Source organism: Pseudonaja textilis, chromosome Z, assembly GCF_049901715.1.
Source record: "Pseudonaja textilis isolate UNSWEBS1 chromosome Z, rPseTex1.2, whole genome shotgun sequence".
Lineage (NCBI taxonomy): Eukaryota > Metazoa > Chordata > Lepidosauria > Squamata > Elapidae > Pseudonaja > Pseudonaja textilis.
In genome coordinates, this window is record NC_142008.1 from 10758639 (window position 1) to 10779730 (window position 21092).

The following is a 21092-nucleotide window of genomic DNA, read 5'->3' on the forward strand; positions in this document are numbered from 1 at the left end:
GATTCTGGGGGAGGTAAGATCTGCATTGTTTCCTGTCTACAAGGGCTCTAAGCTTGCCTTCCTTTTCATTCTTCCTCCCGTTCTAGCTGGACATTTGACCATACTTGCTCATGTATATTTATTACATGTAATATCAAAATGATATTTGAGAAGTATATTTTTGTGGATTATTTCACCACTATTCCATCCTGTTTTCTTTTTAAATCATCTAAAACTTGGGATATTATAATATTATTTATATAAAGATGATGGACTGGGGACTAAAACATATGAAGAACAGTTACAGGAACTGGGCTTGGCTAGTCTAGTAAAGAGAAGGACCAGGGGAGACAGGATAGCGGTCTTCCAATATTTGAGGGGTTGCCACAGGGAGGAAGGGGTCAAACTATGTTCTAAAATGCTTATAGGCCAGGCAAGGAATGATGGATGGAAACTGAACAAGGAGAGATTTAAACTGGAAATAAGGAGAAACTTTCTGACAGTGAGAACAATCAACCAATGGAACAGCTTGCCCTCAGAAGTTGTGGGAGCGCCATCACTTGAGACTTTCAAGAAGAGATTGGACTGCCATTTATCAGAAATGGTGTAGGGTCTCCCACTTGGGCAAGGGGGTTGGACTAGATGACCTATAAGGTTCCTTCCAACTCTGTTATTTGTTATTATCTGTTATATGTTATAGCTTATTTCAGCTGATTTATATCTGCTTTTCTACTCTGATGAATACTCAAAACACCTAATAAAATTTAAACAGAAGAACAGATTATTTAAAATACAGATTTAAAAAACCTAAACTCATTGGAACAATTTTAACTTCTGTAGTTATATGTTGCATTTGTTGATGTGTGCCACTAAATTGCTTTCAATGCCTAGTGATCAGATAGATGTCCTACAAGATGATCTATCCCTTAACCCAGGTGTATTGGTGGCCCGTGGGCCAGATATGTCACGCGTAGAGCACACCCATCCCAGCCCCGTGAAGGGAAAAAAAGTCACGATACATCACTTGAAGGCAACATGACATAGCAAGTTTGACACTCATGCCTTAACCTTTCTCTGGGTTCTTCCAAAACTCACAATGTTGTTAACTTGTTTTCATCTCCACTATAATTGAGTCCATCTAACTGGTTGTGGGTCAGTCTTTTCTTTCTTCCCTTTCATTTTCCACAGCAATAGAGCCTTCCCCATGGTATGGGGCCTTCTTATAAAGTATTTGAAATAAGCTCATATGAGCCTGGTCTTTTGTGTTGAGTGAGAACTCTGGGTTGATTTGTGTGATGATCAGTTGTTGTTTTTTCTTGGCTGCCCATGAGATTTTATGGAATCCTCTCAAATGTCAAATTCAAAACCATCAATACTATTGCACTTCTGCCTTTTCAAAGTCCAAATTTTACTTTCATAGAGGGAATTTAATTGTTTAGTTTATTGTTATTGCACCTTGTACAACGAAATCAAACACCATCTTCAGTGCACATCATGACCATGACCATGACCATGAAAATAAACACACATCCTTCACCCTTCACACATTGAACCAGAAACCCCTGACACCACACCAACACTGCACTATACAGCAGAATTCAAAAGAGCTACTGCCCTGGGATAGAAGCTGTTTTTCAGCCTATTTGTCCTTGTTTTTATTATTCTGTACCGTCTGCCAGATGGTAATAGTTCAAAAAAAGGGTTCCCAGGATGAGATGGATCTTTGAGAATGTTTTGAACTTTCTTAAGGCAGCGGGAGCTATAAAGCTCTTCCAAAGAGGGGAGAGGGCAACCAATGATCTTCTGGGCAATGACATTAACCCTCTGGAGTGCTTTCCTATCTGCCACTGTGCAATTGGCAAACCATACAAAGGTGCAGTATGTTAAAATGCTCTCTATTGTTCTGTTCTGATCAGTGTAGGCATAAACTTATAATAGGATATGAATATCTTTTTTAAAACCTTCATGACTGCTTCATCAAGTGCCAATCTGTGGTGTGTTTCTTAACTGCTTACTCCTTTATTATTGATGGTTGATCTAGACATTATCTACCACTTCTATATCTTCATTGTCTTTTCTGAGTCTGGTTGTTCTACCTGTTGTTATAGTTTGACCTTTTCTATATTTAATTGTAGTCCCATCTTTCACTGGGCTTTTTTACTTTTATTACTAGAGTTTACAGATGCTTTGCATTTTCAGCTATCAGGGTAGGGCACTTTATTGCTTCCTGTTACTTTTCCTGATTCAGAATACAGGCTGAAGCAAAACCACATATCTGTGTTGTTTTCTGTCCCCCATGTCCAGGAATATCCAGAGAGGAAGTTAAAAAAAAAGTCAAGATAGCAGCCATAACAACACAAATGTAGCCTGGATATTTTTTTTTAATATGCGTTGAACTCTCTACAGATGCTCCCACTCCCTCCTTTATACAACCCCCATCTTGGTAGTTTCCCACACACTCCTAAACTATAGTTTGCTCTTATTTATACATATTCATAGCACTTATGCACAATTAAAAAGAATCTAATGGCAAGTTCTTATGTGTTCATTCTGTTCTAAGTAGCTAACAAAAGACTTTCCTCACAGTCTCTCTTTCTCATGCACACTAATAATTCTTGGTGATTCTCTGAAGCAAGTGGCTGTTTTCCCCAGGGAAGATGATGCTGTGATTAGATGTAAACAAGAAAATTGTGTGTTGTAGCATTAGAGAAGCTTTTCTTATGACAGATAAATTTAGTTTAATAATTTGATAGAGATTATCACAATGTCTTGCAAATAATCTGTAAAATTGCCCTCACAGGGTAGGTTTTTTAAATCAAGATTGTTTCATCAACTTGCTCTAGTTCTGATATTAGGCCTTCTGAGTTTATTGAAAATAAGCTCTAAGGGGTGTTATTTTCTGTTTTGTCTTTTGCTTAGTCGTGGAATACAACGTAGCTTTATAATATTAATATTTAATATTGGTTGTTCTATGGTTTTCCAAGTAACAAATGGGAAACAACTCTTCCATTCTTGGTTTCTTTTTAAACTAATAACAGTTTAAGCTCTGAAATATTTCAGTAAGATGCATCTTAGAGTTATTTGAAAAACACAACTAAAGAACATTCCAACACTATAACCATTGCCATCTGGCATTATATTAGTGTAAAAGATAATGGTGTGGAAGGGGTATATTCACATATAAAACGCTAAGTCAAAACATTGCATTAATAAAACATGTTGAATTGATGCAATTGTGGAGATGCTTGATAATTATGTCATTGCTGATAGTGATGGAATTAGGGATATCACATATATTAGAGTGCAAAAGAAGTTTGGAGTTTTGTTGATGGACAAATGAATATTTTGATTCAGTTTTGACTGAAACCCTTGTTTTATTTTGGATGATATTGCCTCTTTTGGATGGCACCTATTCTTCACAATCTTTAAGGCAAAAGACCTTCCTATCACTCTTCTCTCACAACTACCAGGGTTTCAAACTTAGTCATAACTTTGTTCCTTTCTCTTGGAATCTCAAATGTTAGGAGTCAACCTTTGTTTCTAGGATCGTCTCACTTCAGTATTTATGAATGTTTATGTTGAATCATAATGGATCACTTCAGCATTTCTAAATGTTTATGTTAGAAAACCTACATCACAGATACACCTATCTTTGTCTGTGGCAGAATTAAACTTGGAAAATCTGTTTTTAAAAAAGCTTAATGTCAAAGTGTCTGTATGATTACATGACAAAGAGGTAAAATGGAGAGACAGAGGAAACCAGCCTTAATCAGCTTTTATCGACGGTAGAATTTTATTACTGATTTCACTGGTTTGTTATTAGGACATATTCTCACTGGTCTGATAACATTTTCCTATAGTTTCTCCTTAATTAACCACAATAAACCAATCTCCACACTTAATTAGTGGAATGACTCACCTCCAGAAGTTGTGGCTGCTCTGACACTGGAGGTTTTTAAGAAGTTTGCCATTTCATTTACCTGAAATGGTTGGACTAGAATATGGGTGTAAACTTGGGTCGTCACGCCAATGTCACGTGACATACTGGGACTTTCCCCTCTTCGCTAAACCAGGCATGGGCATGGCCAACGCGTGAGACATCCAGCCCGTGGGCTGGAAGTTTGACAACCCTGGAGCTGAAAATCTCCAAGGTTCCTTCCAAGTCTTTCTATTATTCCTTAGGTGGCTCCAGCAATGTAATTCTTGTTTAAGAATGTAAAATTTAAAATTAAAATTCTCACAGTTAATGACTGCTGCAGAATCCCAATAATCATGTGATCAGCATTCAAGTGCTTAGTAACTGGCATTAATTTATGACAGTTGCAGTATCCTAGGGTTATATAATCACCATTTGTGACCACCTCAGCCAGTTTACTTCAAGCAAAGCCGATGGCGGAAACCAGATTCGCTTAATAACCACAGGGCGGGGGAGGTAATAAAATTTGGGACAATCCATTTGCCTTGCTTAGCATTAGAAATTCAGGACCCAATTGTGGTCATAAATGGAAGAGTACTTGAAATATGTGTATGTATGTATATATATTGGAGTTTTGTTGATGAACAAATGAATATATATATTGAGCAGAAGGAAGGCTAGCTGAGTTTAGAAAATATATAAAAATCATGGTTTATGGATGATTCTGATTCTACAACTAATGTGGTTGCCATTTGATTCACCCTTTCCTCTCTTTGTTCCTCACTAGTACATCAGCATCTCCAGAGTCTACATAAATCATTGACCTTCAACATCCTTATCCCCTGGCAATCTTTGAAACAGGTGTTTTTGCTCTTGCTGTATTTGTGTTATCTCCGGTTGGCCCTTCCTTAATTAAATAATTACAGATCCAAATATCTATTGTTAGCGCTTCCAGTTCAGTTTTACCCACTTAGAATTACACACAAACGAGAATTTAGGGTGTGAAGGTCAGGTCTAAAGTTCCTAGTGGTAAGGAGTGTTAAGTTAAGGAGAGTGGGTGTTATGAAGCAAAAGGGCAGGCTGCTTTGATTAGAAAAAGGTCATCCCCCTCTATAAGAAGCAAAAATATAGTATAAGTTACTTAAGGTAATCTGAAAAAAAAAAGATTGCAAAATCCAAAGCAACAGATATTAACAACATTAGGTGTGAGACGCTATTAAATATGTAACTGCTCTGTAAATTGTACGAAGCATAAAACATTTTTTTCTAAAATCATTATTTAACACATAGGACAGAATATCAAAACGTAAATATATTGTGGCAAATCTTTTGGATTTAGCTGCTATTATGATTGAGGGGGAGTAATTGTTCTATGTAACTCGAGCGTTTTTTGACATTGGGGTTGTTTATAAGTACTGTAAACTAAAATTAACATGGTTGTGATTAAAAAAAGCGAATCAGTTGTAGGTAGTAAAGCATTCTGGAGCAGTATTCAAAGTTATCAAATAGTTTAGTGATTGACGTAGTAAGAACCAAATCATCAAGGATGTAAAACACAACTACTGTAAATATTCAGTTGTCCATTGAATTGCTGCAGACAGTAAGGTTTACTTGTATTCTACATATGTCTGTTTTAAGTCTATACTACTTATTCTGAGCAGAATATTCTTTTGCAGTGTTTTCATGATTTTGGTTTTGATAGTAATAGTAATGTGTTTCAAAGTGCCATTTTATATATTTAATTGATGGCTGGGTTTTTTTGTTTTGTGATTGGCCTTTCACTGAACTGCATAACTGAATTTTGTGGTTGATGTCAGGATCTGTAGAATGAAGCAGAACCTAAAGAGTTAGAAGACTTTGAAGTAGCAGTTTGTTGGTGGTGCGGGGGGAAGCACCCTATGAGATCAATAAGCAGTGGTGGTCCTTGAGCCTGGAATTTTTCATTGCTACTCAAGACAGTCATTAAATGAGTTGCACCCAATTTTCTTTTTTTTGCCACAGTTGCTAAGCAAATCACTCCAGTTCTTTAAGTAAATCATTTGGAAGTTAAGTGAATCTGGCTTTTCCCATTGACTTTGCTTGTTGGAAGCCAGTTACTCCAATTTTGATCACATGATCAACTACACAACTACAACAGTTGTGTGAAAACAGTCATAAGTCACTGTTTTCAGTGCTGTTGTAATTTTAAAAGTCACAAATGAATGCTTGTAAGTCAAGGATTTACCATTATGAAATTTCATTGCACTGAATTGTATCATTGCTTGTCTGCATGGGGATTGTCTGCATGGCATGACAAGTACTTTGTGGAGACTAAGATGCAGTATTATGCTACAGCAGGGTTTCCTAATCTTGACAATCATATGCATGGACTTCAACTCCCAGAATTCCCTAGTCACCATAAGGAATTCTTCCAGAGAAATCCATGTGTCTTAAATTGTCAAAGTTGGGAAACCCCTATGCTAATTAAAATATTACGTGTACAGTGGATGTACTTGTCTATAGATAAGCAGATTTAAATCATTACCAGACTGCTGCAGTATTCTGGCTCCTGTGTGTATTTGGGAAGATTACTCCACCCACCCACGTTTTAAACTTTAATCAAGCAAACAAGCTTTAACATAACTTGGCACTTATTCATCATTGGAGAACATTTAATAATCATTCTCATAAGGGTTTTTTATATGTCTTGAGAACAACCTCAAGTTGGCAATCATTTGGAAAGAAAGCTGTTCTGGATTGTGTTAAAACTGTGGAAGACTGAGCAGCTGTTTACAGATGTTTGGCAGCCCCACACTAACAGCTGTTCACATACAATCAACAATATATAGCCCTGTAGATAATAGGCTATTCTTTACAACTCAACTTTTCCCCTTCAAAAGAAATGGATATGATTAGGATATACTTAATATGTCATTATTTTTAAATTACAATAACACGGCAAAAAAGATGTTGCATCATATCTCAAATAAAATAGAAATAAAAACCTGCATTTTTAAAAACTATTGCTTCCCATATCAGCATTCATTTCCTCTTGGCCTTTTGGGACTTAAACCTTAGTACTTCCTGAATTTTTTTTTCTTTGAACATAATTGTTTTAAATATCCTGCCAGCATACAAAACAATAGCTGAAGATGCAGTTAAACTTTAGGAATTCTGGTTTAATTATAATGTTAGAGGCTTTGCCAATAAATTCTGATGCCTGATGTCTGTAAATCATTCTCACATTTTTATTTCAACAAAGTTTTCATTCTATGTAGCAATATTTTGTTTAAGCTCCCTCTTTGTCAGCAGTCCAAGGAAGCATGCAAGCCTTACCAGTTTGAATAACAGGAATTTTTCCTAATATAAGTAGCTTCTTATGTTTTCAGTCTTTTGCAATTTGTGAATTTTTCTTTAAAATGTAAAACTAGATTGGGTTATAGATTGCTTTAGAACAGAGATGTCAAACTCAAGGCCCACGAAGTGCTTAGATCCGGCCTGCAGGGCCAGCCTGGAAATAGCAAAAGACCAGCGAGCAGTGTCCCTGCTAGTGAAAATGGGGCATGGTGGGGGTGCCTGTAGCCCCACCACATCCCATTTTCAGCCTGGATGGTCTCCTGCAGCACTCTGCCATCCTCCTGGATGTCCTCCCGCAGCACTCTGCTGCCCCACCCCTTGCCCCATTTTGGCCAGCAAGGTGCTGCAGAAGAGTGCCGGCCCATCTCTATCCCCTTGACCGGCCCGCGGAGGACAACGACAGTGCTGATCCTACCCTCCAAGAAATCCAGTTTGACATCCCTGTTGTAGAAGAATGGCATAACTGTACCATCTCTTGAATAGGAAAGTAAATAATTTCGATCTGACATTATTATTTGATTATGTCTAACTTTCCTTCCCTTGTGAGTTTCACAATAAATATGTGTCTAGATTTCTATCTGATGTAAAGGTAAATATTAGGGGTTTCTTTTGGGTATATCTAAAATCATATCCCAGTGTGGGCAAGGATCACATGAACTCAGTTTTCAAATCAGTTGGGATATAAATAGGTGGACCAATGTGATCAAGTTCTCAGTGCGATATAGATATTAGTCTGTTTTTCTAACCCTGTGGATTCTGTTGAAATTATGATGCCAATAGACCAGAGGTGGGCAACTATGGCCCCTTTATGACTTGTGGACTTCAACTCCCAAAATTCCTGAGCTAGTATGGCTTGCTCAGGAATTCTGGGAGTTGAAGTCCATAATTCATAAAAGGGCCATAGTTGCCCACCCCTGCAATAGACTCTGGAATTGCTGATTTCTTTTTAAAAAAACCCAGCATGAACTCTACATTGGGTGGGATAGTTTTGAATATGATTAACAAAACAACCTTCAAATTAAAGTGTTTCTATTGGTTCGAACACACTTGTTCATTTCATACAAAAATATAGAAAGTCTTAATACAAGTAGTTCTCAAGCTACAAATGCTATTGGGACAGAGGTGATATTCAGCAGGTTCTGACTAGTTCTGAAGAACCAATAGTGGAAATTTTGTGTAGTTCAGAGAACCAGCAAATACCACCTCTGACTGGAGATTTTACAGTATCCTTCCCCTGCCACGCCCACCAAGCCACGCCCACAGAACCGGTAGTAAATTTTTTTGAATCCCACCACTGAATTGGTGCCAGAATTTCATTTACCAAGGTAGTTGTAAACATTAATGTGACTGCATTGCTTGGCAATGGGAATCATGGCCATTCCTTGTTTTTTTAGTTAGTGAAGGATCTGCCCTGATCCAATTCATTCCTGAATAGTCCCCCTCAGTCCTAAGATCAGTTCTTCTAAGATAAGAGAGTTCCTCCCCTTCAGTTTTCCTCTATTCCCAATTCCCCCCTCCACTTCTTCTGCCCTGTAGGTTGCTTTTACCTGGCCTTGTGGGTGGCAAACAGCTGCTGAACTGCATTGTAGTGTGAAGCTGCTGCAGCCCTAAGGCTTGTACAAAGCCACAGCTATCCAGGAATTCTGGGGCTCAGCTCAGAACAGCAGTGTGGTGTGAAGACCCCACACCAACTGCGCTCACAACTTTACACTTCGCCACTCCAGTTAATTATCCTCCTCTTCCTTCTCTTGCCAAGGTATGACCAACCTGGCCAGTGGTGGGATTCAATTTTTTTTACCAGTTCTGTGATGGGCGTGGCAGGGAAAGGATACTGTAAAATATCCATTCCCACCCCACTCCAGAGGAAGGATACCGTAAAATATCCATCCCTTCCCCATCCCACTAACCTGCTTCCTGGCTCCGTTCTCCTGTGCAGGGCAACCAAAGAAGACCCCAGCCAATCAGCTGGGACTTGGGAGGCAGAGAATAGATGGGGTAGGGCCAGTCAGAAGTGGTATTTACGGGTTCTCCAAACTACTCAAAATTTCTGCTACCGGTTCCCCAGAACTGGTCAGAACCTGCTTGAATACCACCTCTGAACCTGACTCTTCACAAGGCAACTGCTGGCCACATAATGCTTCATCCCCTGATTCTGCAAGAAAATCACCACTTGCCACCTACGGAAGGAAGGTCATATATCCAGCAGCTTCCTTGTGAATGGCAAAACGGACATACCTCATCATTAGCAGAAATAAGAAGACAGTGAAGGTCAGCTGGGTATGAAGGAACGCAGGACAGCAGGCGTTCCAGAAAATCAAAAGGACAGAAGGGGAAAGATATAGGAAGGGGGGTGTTGGAAGTAACCCCCCAGCTGTAAGCATGGGCAGACTGCCAAGAATCCAAATTCTGATCAGAGACAACTGCAAGAACCATTAAGTTTGGGGACAAGGCATAAGTACCATTCATTCAACACTACTGTAATTTGAAGTGATTGTTGAATGAATGGTTGTAACTTGAGAACTACTGATCCATATGGTTGTATTTCATTATAAAAGAGCATAAATATATAATGTTACTGTCATTATAGTGCTATTTTGCACATCTCTCTTCAGCATTAACTAAAATTATGATAATTGAGCCTCTGACATTTGAAATTGTTTAGGATAATAGAGATAAATGCATCTCTAAGCACCAATGGGATGAATAGAATGAGGACATTTCTGGACTTTCAAATTACGCTGAGAAAGTTGCAGAACCAACTTTATTTCAATAAAAGGATACTATAATGGTAAAAATTAATAAAATGGATTTGAAAATGCATTTTATTATTTGAAAATTAGCTCTTTCATATGAAATCCAAACTAGCCTTGGAATAAAGAGTTTAATCATGCAAGTGATTGTGATACAAACCTATGGAGAATGTTTCTGGCCAACGTTCCAGAATATTGTTTTAATTTTATGTTGAGAGCTATTCATAAATTGAGATTACTGTATTGGCTTCCCTTACAAGAAGTAAACATTGTGACTAATAAGATCATAACATGAATATGGTGGACCGACAGACAGACAGACAGACACACACACACACACACACACATGCATGCACATACAGACACAAACAGACGGACAGACACAGATGATTGTATACATCAAAACAATGTAAAATGCAGGGATTTTAACTTGTTTTCTACATATAGATCTCCCCCCTCGCTTTCTTTTCTGTTGCTTTTTGTCATGGAAAAGGATTTAACCATGTAAACTTGTTTCAAACTAAAATATAAAAAGGAATGTATGTCTTCATTTTTGCCTAGAAGAATTAACTTACAGTACAACCCTGAGTTGAACCAGTATGATTTTCAGGTAAATGCTAGTACACCAGCCGATATATTTTAGCCAGCAATAGCCATGGGAAAAACTGACCGATGAAAGCAGTATCATAGTCACCAAATTCCAATCTTTTTCTGAGTGTGATAGGATGCTGTACACATGCCCCAAAGGGGCATTGCTTGCAGTATGACAGCATGACACTGCTTTTGTAATTGTGATAAAAGCAGTGAGATTCAGGGAATGCCACAGTATACAGCATTTTCTGTGCAACTCCCCATTATATTCAGGCCTGCCTTTCCTCTGATCTGTGGTGTAGCAGCCAGAGAAAAATTACTTTTAAAGTAGTGCTTTAAATTAAAGATGCAAATAACATGTTGCAAAGACTTTTTTTCCCTCCTTCTTTGTTATCAGTTTGCCATTTTGGCAGGAAGCAAAAATTTCCCTTTGAACATAGAATTCCTCTGTTCCTTCTGACAGACTTTCAACTTCCTATGCAGATTAGGCTATTAAATGAGGCGCAAAGGCTAAAGCAGCCCTCTTGCCTAATTTAACCTTGCCATGGTATTGAAAGAGATTTACTAATGTTTACTAATGCTAATAGGTGGCAATTTGGTAGGGAAAATAATCCTTCTAAGTCTCTCCTGAACTGTATGCCTTCAGGATGTATGACATTGTAAAAATATTTCTGACTACCATACCCATCTTAGGGCCTTTAGCAGTGGTGGGATTAAAAACATTTTTTTACTACGGGTTCTGTGGGTGTGGCTTGGTGGGTGTGGCTTGATTGGCGTGGCAGGGAAAGGATACTGCATAATCCCCTTTCCCTCCCCACTTTCCAGCTCCGTTCTCCTGTGCAGGGCAACAAAAAAGGATCCAGCCGATCAGCTGGGACTCAGGAGGCAGAGAATAGATGAGGGAGGGGCCAGTCAGAGGTGGGATTTGCCGGTTCTCCAAACTACTCAAAATTTCCGCTACCAGTTCTCTAGAACTGGTCAGAACCTGCTGAATACCACCTCTGGCCTTTAGTATATACAGTGGGTGGGTTATCTATTACCCCACCATCTCATAGTCTCCTGTTCCAAATTAGGGTAGCTTCCTGAAGTTGCACAGGGCTGGAAAGAAGATGTTCTCATGTGCCACATCAGGATGTGCTCTATGTGGTGATTTTTGTTGTTGTAAGGGCAAAAAACAGAGATTGATTCCACACACCATTTCTGGAAAAATTCTTGTATTTTCCTATTTGTTTAGCAAGGAAGGATTCAGTTTTTAATGTCTCTTGTTCCAGCTGAAAATTCTTCATTTTAAATAAACAATTTAGATAGAAACACAAATGATTTGTATCAGCCTTTTAGTTTGGCACAGCTGCTGAGGAAACAGATGTGTGAAAATGGCTAGATTCTGTTTGGAACGGGGCAACACCCTGTTCTGTGAAGCTATCTGTTGCAAATAGAAAGCTTGTGTTAATTTTCTTACAGTGCAACCGTGGTGTGCCCGTGTGTGGGTGTGTGTGTTCTGTTTGTTGGGAGCTACTTCTTCTTTTTCACATCCACTATATTTCTGATTAAGATTATTGGAGCATGACTTCAATGAGTTCTAAAATAGGCATATTAATCTCAGCTTCCATCCAGGGATATATTTTCATTGTAATTTAGTGATAAAAGCACCTCCCTCATCTACTCTGCCATAGCTTTTTTTTGTTTTTGCCTGGACATATTTCTGAAATAATAACAAAAATATCCTCTTTATTCAGTTCAGGAGAGCTCAACACAAATAGGGGAAAAACAAAACAGTCTCGTTGAAGAAGCTGCTGTGCTTTAGAGATAAAATGCAAGGTGAAAACAAATATTTCTTAAAATGAACTGCATTTTTCTTCTGATAGGCTAGAGAATAAGGTGTGTGAGATGGGAAAAGAACAATAGAAATTCTTCTTAACTTAGGTATCTTTTCAGGATTTAATTACATTCCTTCATTTGGCAAAAGCAAATTAAAAGTAACATTTAATGATGAGGCATGTAGTTTTATTAATGTCTTTATAATGGTATTATAGTGCAGCATTTTGTTATTAGTTCTAACCAGAATTTATAATGAATACGCTTTTTTAAAAAAAAAAAATTCAAATTATTACTAAGGTTATTCAGAACAGAGTTTTTTTGTGAAAATGTAACTGATCTGGATGTAAAAGCTGGGAGAAAAATATAATTTAGAAACATGAAATGTATTGATTTCAATTTCTTTTGTTCTAAAACAGCAAGTAAATCATAGGAGCTAAAATGGCTGAAGGCATACATCTTTATAATATTAAAATGGTCAGCTGAGAATAAGGCAAAGCTCTAGGAATATCTCAGCAGGGATATGATACCTGTTTTTGCATTCAAAACCACTCAAAAGGCTTTAATTATTTGGAGCATGTTGCTGTCATGCTTCTGCTGCTGTTTCTAATGCCCTCCCACTAATTAATTCATCTGTAAGCATGCTCTTTTTTTGTACAAGAATTACATCAGCTATACATATTCGTTATGTAGGATACCTGCAGTATTTGTGATCCTGTACTTACACCTAATCTGGAATTAGAATTTCACTGTTCATTGGACTTTTATATAATCATTTAAAAAAGCAAACAAAAAGCTATAATTGTGGAACAAATCATTAAAAAAATGAACTAACTGTACATAACCCATTCTTGGCTAAAAAGGAGGATTAAATTATTTCAAATAAACATGCTTATATTTACACACACACACAACACACACACACGCACACGCACACACACACACACATGCTCTTAGTGGTAGTTACCTTGCAGTTTTGAAAATAAAAGTGAATATTTTCAGTTTCCTTTCTCTGCTTCTGGTACATAATTAATGCTTGTCCTTCCTCCCCCATAAGATAAAATTTAGTGGCAATGAAATATATGGGTAACATGAAAAAAGTAGTTTCTGGTTTTTAACAAAGGAATTAAAAACTATTTTGGGCAGAAAATGAAACCACTGGATGCTAACTTATAAATATAGCTGAATATTGACTTAATTTAGCCACGGTAGATATCCACGTACAGCATACAGCCTTTTTTCTTCCCCAGATTCTGCTGATATATGTGAACAATTTGAAATTTTTCTTCTGTAGCCTCTTAAGAAAGCTATTATTTAAAACATTTTACATTGACAACTTCTCTCTCCTGAATTGCTCAATTCAGCTAATTCAGTGAATTATAACTTTGAGCCACAAATTATCTGTGGGACCACAGCGAAAGCAATAAAAGGAAACAAGTTATTTGCTTGAATAGGCAGTAACTATTACTGTGCTTTCTTAGCCTTTTCATTAAACCTGAAAGAAACTTTGTTCAATTTATCAACCTTAGTCAATTTAAGGATTTTAATTCATGATTGCAACTTTAATTGATGAGTTTGGAGTTTAGACAGATGCTTTATGTTTTGAAAGCAGTTCTGATATTTACAGTTTATTCCAGGGTCTACCATTATTTGAAATGTAAAGATAAATGAGTAAATAGGTTTTCCTGAGAATGAACTATAGCTTATTTTCAATCAGTAAAACATTCTTATACTTCAGTATATCTCACGTGTGTCAGATTTTGCTGATACATATCCTTTAATAATCAACTAGTTGAACAGAAGGCCTTTTTTTATCTCAAGAAGTATAACAGCAAAAAAAAGCAACATTTGAGAAGATGGACTTGATGATACAACTAATATATGTGGAAACAGGTGGTAGTCACACATGCTTTTCCAAATAGGAATCTGTTCCTCTGCTAAATGTTGGAAGTCAGTTGACTAAAGTATCCAAAATCTCTGGCTAATTTTATTTCATTTATTGCCTTCCTCTATTCTAGGATTACCCAATTTGGACTGTAAAAAGTCCATGCAACAGTTAGATGGCATTAAATACAGAAGGTTCTTAATTGATGCAGTCCAGAGTTTTTAAGGCCAGTAGTCCTATTTTACATCTTGCTTTTCAGCCAATATTATTTTATAGTCAAAATACACTAGTACCTATTTGAACCTGGCTCTGGACTTAGAGAAGCTCTTGGTAAAGTTGTTCATTTGTTCAAGAAAACTGCCTTCAGAATTGGGTGTTACTCAAATAGGCTCACAGGAAACCGAAATTATGATTTAAACCATTATCTGAGTAGACTTATTGGAAACTTCATTTGCAGCTTTCTTCTGGATACAGTTCAGTAGCATTCTGTGAGAATGATGTACTACAGATATATGTAAGTAGACTGACTTTTTTGTTAGAAATGGATTATTATTAATGGAAATATAAATATATTATCTAGAAATCCTGCCATTTTATCACTATTTTTCTCCCCCCCTGGAAGAAATTTGAGATGAGCTCCAAATATTGTATGGGTTTTGTGACTGAAGCTGCTGGTGAGTTTAGCTGATTTAAATTATAGTGGAACATTGTGTTGAACGGATTGAATGCACCTTAACTGTTGAAATTATTTTGTTCTCCCAGTAATTAGTGAGAGCAAATAAAACCAAATTTAGAGACCTGCATTATATGTATTTGAAGAAAAATATTATCTAAATTATGACATGAGAGATGCCCTAGCATGATGCATTTTTGTGGCAAATCATGAGTTTGCCAGCATTAAAGAAATAATACATCTATAATCAACGATACCCCAAACATTTGAATAAAATAAGTTTCATGTAATAGGAAACCCCTCTATTAACATTTTTATTTCTGCCCTACATTGCTGTGTTTCTCTGTTCCTGAGATTATTTAATGGAAGATGCTGCTTTAAATTTCAGTAAGGGAGAAAGTAGCAACGAAATTTTTGTGGCCAGGAGAAAGGTTTGTGACAAAATTAAAAGACCTGCTCTTGAAGATTTTGAATGTATTGAAAAATTGAGGATTGTTTCAGCTCTTTCATAAGGAAATTTTATAGTTGAGATAAATCTGATTTTGAGATTGCCATAGGGTACAATAGCTACATATTGAACAATTAATTTGGTTTAGTGCATATTTTTACATATACTAAAACCATTGCTTTTTGAGGCGAATACTTTTTTCCTAAGACACAGTGTTTGGGAATAATTGTTTGGAGTATTTATTTATATCTCCTAGAGTTCACTTATCATCTTCCAAGCATAACAGTCTAAAAAAAAAAAAAAACTACATTGATACCATAGTGGTGTTATGTTGGGTATATGCACACAGTCACAATTTTTGTATTATACCAAGTATGGTACCCCCCTTCATTCCCTGGACACTTTTTGCTCCCAAATCATGGATGAGTTTTGAGATTCTGGCCTGAAGTACCTATAAGTAAGAGCTTACCTAGTAGATATGGGTCAGAGTTTGAAATGGTGCTACTAGCAGTTTTAAAATTGTAGACCCTTTTCATTCATTTAGCATGGTTCACTCTACTTTAGTGAACTTGAATGGTTAACCCAGCTTCTCCTTTTAATTTATTGATCAAGATTTTATTTTATTTTATTTATTTATTTGTTGAGCATGTATTAGATAACAGATATAAGTATAAACATGATCAATACATGAAATGGATAAGAATAAAAGGGAACATTAGGACAGGGATGGTAGGAACATTGGTGCACTTATGCACACCTCTTACAGACCTCTTAGGAATGGGGTGAGGTCAACAGTAGACAGTCTAAGGTTAAAGTTTTTGAAGTTTTGGGAAGAAACCACAGAGCCAGGTAGAGTATTCCAGGCATTGACCACTCTGTCGCTGAAGTCGTATTTCCTGCAATCGAGTTTGGTGCAGTTTACCTTGAGTTTGTAACTGTTGTGTGCTTGTGTATTGTGGTTGAAGTTGAAGTAGTCATTGATGGGTAGGACATTGCAATGGATAATTGTATGTACTACGCTCTAATGGAACCCCCTTCCTCTACATACAGATTCACAATTTAGGTGGATCTTGTCTAATTGGTTGATCTCCAGTTATTTTAGGTTACAGTCACCCACAGTTTCATATCCTGTTGAGAAGAAAGGAAGCAGGCCTTTTTATCTATTCCTGAGCTACACAAAGCTCCAATGGGCTGCATATTTATTTATATTTTGTTTATTGCTAATACTTCTCTTGGAGCTTTGTAATGACAGTGGTCATAGAAAATCACATTACTGGAGACTTCCGGTTTGCAGGGCTTCGGCAGCAGGCAGGAATCCGCTATTGTGCGCAGCCTGAGGATGGCGAGTGGGACCTCGCCGAAATGTCACCAAGATACTCTTAACCTTACATGGGAAAAGACCCGAACACACCTAGACCTACATACCTGTACCCGTGAAAATCTACGAATATATATATATATATATATATATATATATATATATATATATGTGTGTGTGTGTGTGTGTGTGTGTGTGTGTGTGTGTGTGTGTGTGTGTATAGAGTATATCCCAGTAAATTTTAAAATTCTAATTTCCCAGTCTATATTTCTAGTAAAAAGAAAAAAGAAAAATACCAATATACATTCCCATATGGTATCCCCCTTATACTATCCCTAACCTGTATCTAAATATCTCAGCCTTATCATTTCTTTTAATTTTAGCTAGCTTTCCCTTTTCTGGGTTTTCCTGGTCTTTCTTCTTCTTTCCTTCTAATATTGTTTTATTTCCCTCTGACTATCAGCCATATTTCCCCCCGTCCTTCTCTGTTCTCTCTTTTTTTTGGTTTCTTCTTATACAGTTCCTTCTTCTTCTGCTTAGTCTTGGGAGTGTTTTCTCTTTTATTTGTCACCTCTGTCATCACTATCTCAGTTTTAGGTCCTTTTGTGTCTTTTGGCAATGGCCCTTGTTCTCCATATTCATCTGGGCTGCTTTCATTCTCCTTTGACTCCTCTCTGGGCTTACTTTGTTCTACTATGAGCTGCATCGCCATTACTTTGCCTACAAATATATCCAATAGTCTCATCATTTCTTTTAAGATTCCTCTCAGAGTTTGCAGTTCCGACTTAAATTCTTTGCTTATTTCTTCCATTTTTTTTAATCTGTTGAGTTATTCTTTATTATATTAAAAGTCAATTTTGTCTGTTATGTTCTTGCCAAAAGTCTCTGTTTATCTCAGTTTCTCTTGCTTCTGTTTTCTTGTCACAATCAACACCAAACAGTCCCAAAATATTACATTCATTTATACTTTGCTGCAATCTCCGCTTTTTAAAAAAATTCCAGGGTTCTTGTTATGCTAGTAGTTTTTTATTTCATTTCTTTTCTCTTTCACCCATTTATACAACCAGTAATTTTCCATAAAAACATAGAAGAGGAAATATCTTTAACCATTAGATGGCACTCTATATCACTTCCACTTTTCAAAGTTCTTTTTTATTCTCTTTTCGTAGTATTGTATTAACATTAAATTATATCCATTCCAGGTAAGTCCAGCATTTTATCCAATGCCTAATTAGTGCCCAATTCTGTATATTATTCTAAATTTAATCTCTGCTTTCATATAGTTGTTTTATTTCTGTTTTTTATTTATCTTGTATTTTCCTCTTATTTCCCATTTGCCGCTATCACACTTCCAAACGAGGGCTCTTTCTTTCTGCTTTTTGGGGTTGTCAAAAAATGTTCAAAGTTCTTTTGTCTGGTTACATGCTGCTCACCACTTCAGCATACACTTAAGTCCCAGCAGCTTCCCGTCTTCAGGGCAGCCATTAAACTGCCACTTCTCCCTGTTTTCCAGGGGAGTATACCAAGCCGGGGGGGTGGGGGAATGCAGCTCCCCTCAACCCAGCTGGCAGTCTCTCTTCCCCCACCCCTTCAAGGTGGGTCAGATGGATCCAATCCCTTAAGGATCCCTCCAACAGGATCGCAGTCTGGTCCATCTTTGACGAAAACGCCATCAGAAGAGCAGGAAACATGCCTTTAAAGAACTTACCCTGCCATTAAAAAAAAAAAAAATTTCTACACTTTCTTATATCCAGTGCAAGTACTCTGTTCCCTAATATTACAACAAACAGATTATGAAAGTGCACAAAGTTTTCACAAGATGCAGTGCTAGAGTTGTGAAATTTAAGCTTGTATTATAAACCAGTTACACTGCATTTCTTTAGGCACAATGAGATGCTCTCTTTGGTTTTACTCCTGTTCTGTCAGTTTTTGATGTAAACCAAACCAGGAAACTAACTCTACAAGTTTGACTGGAACTATATTTTATTGATATAAACTATGGTAACAGAATCTTGAAAACTTGGCTGCATTTTTCCTTTTTTCCTCTTCTATCCCAGAGAGCAAGGCCAGAGCCTGTCTGAATTTCTTTTTAATGTTTTCCTTGTTTCCTGGGCCTAAAGCAGGGGTATCAAACTCATGTCACAGTGGCATCAGGTGATGTATCAAGGCTTTTTCCCCCCTTCACTAAACTGGGGGTGGGCATGGTCAAAGCATGACGCATCCAATCCATGAGCTGGAGGTTTGACAGCCCTGGCCTAAAGCATGTTTTTATACTCATTTTTTTCCTAACCATCACTGCATAGTTTTTCCAAAGTAATTTCTGTAATTCTCTCCAAAGTGGTTGCAATGACTTCAAATTAATTGAAAAGTTTTTAATATAAATTTAAGATTGCCAAGTTGTTTGATAACTTAGGTGAGAAAAATCCTGTTATTGCTTTTTCCCCCAATAAAATCTTGAAACTAAGTCACTGATGTGATTGTTTGAAACTGTTGTGTCTTCTCATTTCTTTCCAGAAAATGTATGCCAAAAGCACAGGTAACCTTTGTATTATGTCAAAACATACATTATCATGAGTGTTGCCTAGATGTGTTATATGTTCACAATATTTTAGTCTATCTTGTCTCCTGAAAAATACTCAACATGAAATTACAAAATGCAACACTCATTTTTAAAAAAATTAAAATTAATTTAAAAGGCCAATCCAAAAAGTTTATTGGTCAATACAGTCAATAGTACTCTTATATTTTAGATCCATTTTCTTTCTACTACTCCTGCCTTTTGTCCTGAAAAACAAAGTCGAGGGGGAAGCTACTTCAGGCTTGCACTGTGGTGATGATTTACTATAGCATCTTCATTCCATTTTTGAACTTCAGAAAATAAAACGTCAACAGAATAGGCATGTCCAATTTTAATGAACCAGAGTGGTGCAGTGGTTAGAGTGCAGAACCACAGGCTACTTCAGCTGCCTGCAATTTGACAGTTCAAATCTGACCAGGTTCAAGATTGACTCAGCCTTCCATCCTTCTGAGGTGGGTAAAATGAAAACCCAGATTGTTGGGGAAATAGGCTGACTCTGTAAACTGCTTAGAAAGGGATGTAAAGCACTGTAAAGTGGTATGCAAGTCTAAGTGCTATTGCTATTTATTTGTATCTTTGAGATGGAATGGAAATAAGGCTACAAGGCTACTTTTTTCCATTGTGTCTACATTATGAAATATCCTTCTACAAAGCAGGCTGATGCCTCGTGTTGATCTTGTCGAAGATTTTGAAGGCCCTATTTTCCTGTCTTCAGGGAATAGCTAAGATTATCACTGCATGGACATCTTATTTAAATTAAATTTTATAATTGTTCTTATAAAATTTTGTGTTCTAATGAGTTGTAAAGATTCAGCAGCATATTTAAAAAAATAAGTTAGTTATACCTCTACAAATGAACCATTAAGAATTTATTTATTTATTTATTTTCATTTTAACAGGAAAAGATGGATGATAACTCTGATTTTTTGCTCATTAGCAATGGATTTTGAATCTCCACTTTGTATTCAGATTAGCATTTGACTTTTACAATACTTTCAAATAAATAATTTTATTTTAAAGTTTTAATTTTTAAAATTAACCACAAATTTTTAGTTATGTTTTTAATTTTGGGAAACAAAGAGCAGTAAAATGGAGCCAATTGGAGATCAGAACTAATTGTGATCAATTGTGATCATTGGCTTCTTTTTTAGAACACATATATTTTCCAGTGGAGCCATGTTTGGGGGCAACTGAAAACACATTAATTTTGTGGTATTTTTCTAAAACAAAATGTTTTAATTTTATATGGAATATGATATTTGTTCAGTTGACAGACCTGAGAAGCTGTTGATATTTGGTAAGCAAACTGTTATTCTGACATTAATTAATTGTAATTGCTTTCTAAACCCATAACAATTAACATAGACAACGATGCATTGCAATTGACATATCTTAGTTTTATTATGCACTTTATAAAATCAGTCCATTCCAATTAATGCCTTGCACTTGAGCCTGGTATCTCCCTATTATTTGCATTGTACAGATTAACCTATACAATAAATTATTTTAAAATATTGCAAACAGAAAGTGACTTTAAGATATTGAAGCCGTGTAGAGTGCGCTACAGTACCAGTGCCTTGTGTTGATATTTATTTGGTCGTTTGTTTAGAATATGTTTTCAGTGATGATTATTGTGGCAGTTGTCCCATTAGTTAGTCTCTTTTCATTTCTGATAATATGAAAAATACTGACAAAGAAAATGGCCAGCCTATAATGCCTATGAACACCCTGTTCGTAGGCTACTCAGCTTGGAGCAACATGAAATGCCATTTCCATAGCAATCACCTCTAATGGTAGGAGGGT

At 36.7% G+C, this 21092-nt stretch overlaps 1 protein-coding gene across 26 annotated transcripts in view; it reads left to right on the forward strand.

Annotated features, from left to right (window-relative positions):
* The window catches only part of ZMYND11 (zinc finger MYND-type containing 11), a 104348-nt gene that overhangs the window by 29790 nt on the left and 53466 nt on the right, over positions 1 to 21092 (forward strand). For 3 of the 26 annotated variants that reach the window (XM_087916217.1, XM_087916220.1, XM_087916228.1), the window contains exon 1: positions 14671 to 14786. The exons of 15 other annotated variants lie outside the window; for them this stretch is intronic. In XM_087916217.1, the coding sequence (XP_087772343.1) occupies positions 14767 to 14786 (20 nt within the window). In that variant the 5' untranslated portion in view covers positions 14671 to 14766. Of the gene's footprint in view, positions 1 to 14660; positions 14787 to 21092 lie in introns of those variants that run through there. 8 more of the 26 variants (XM_087916213.1, XM_087916222.1, XM_087916211.1 and 5 more) reach the window with 5 other exon arrangements.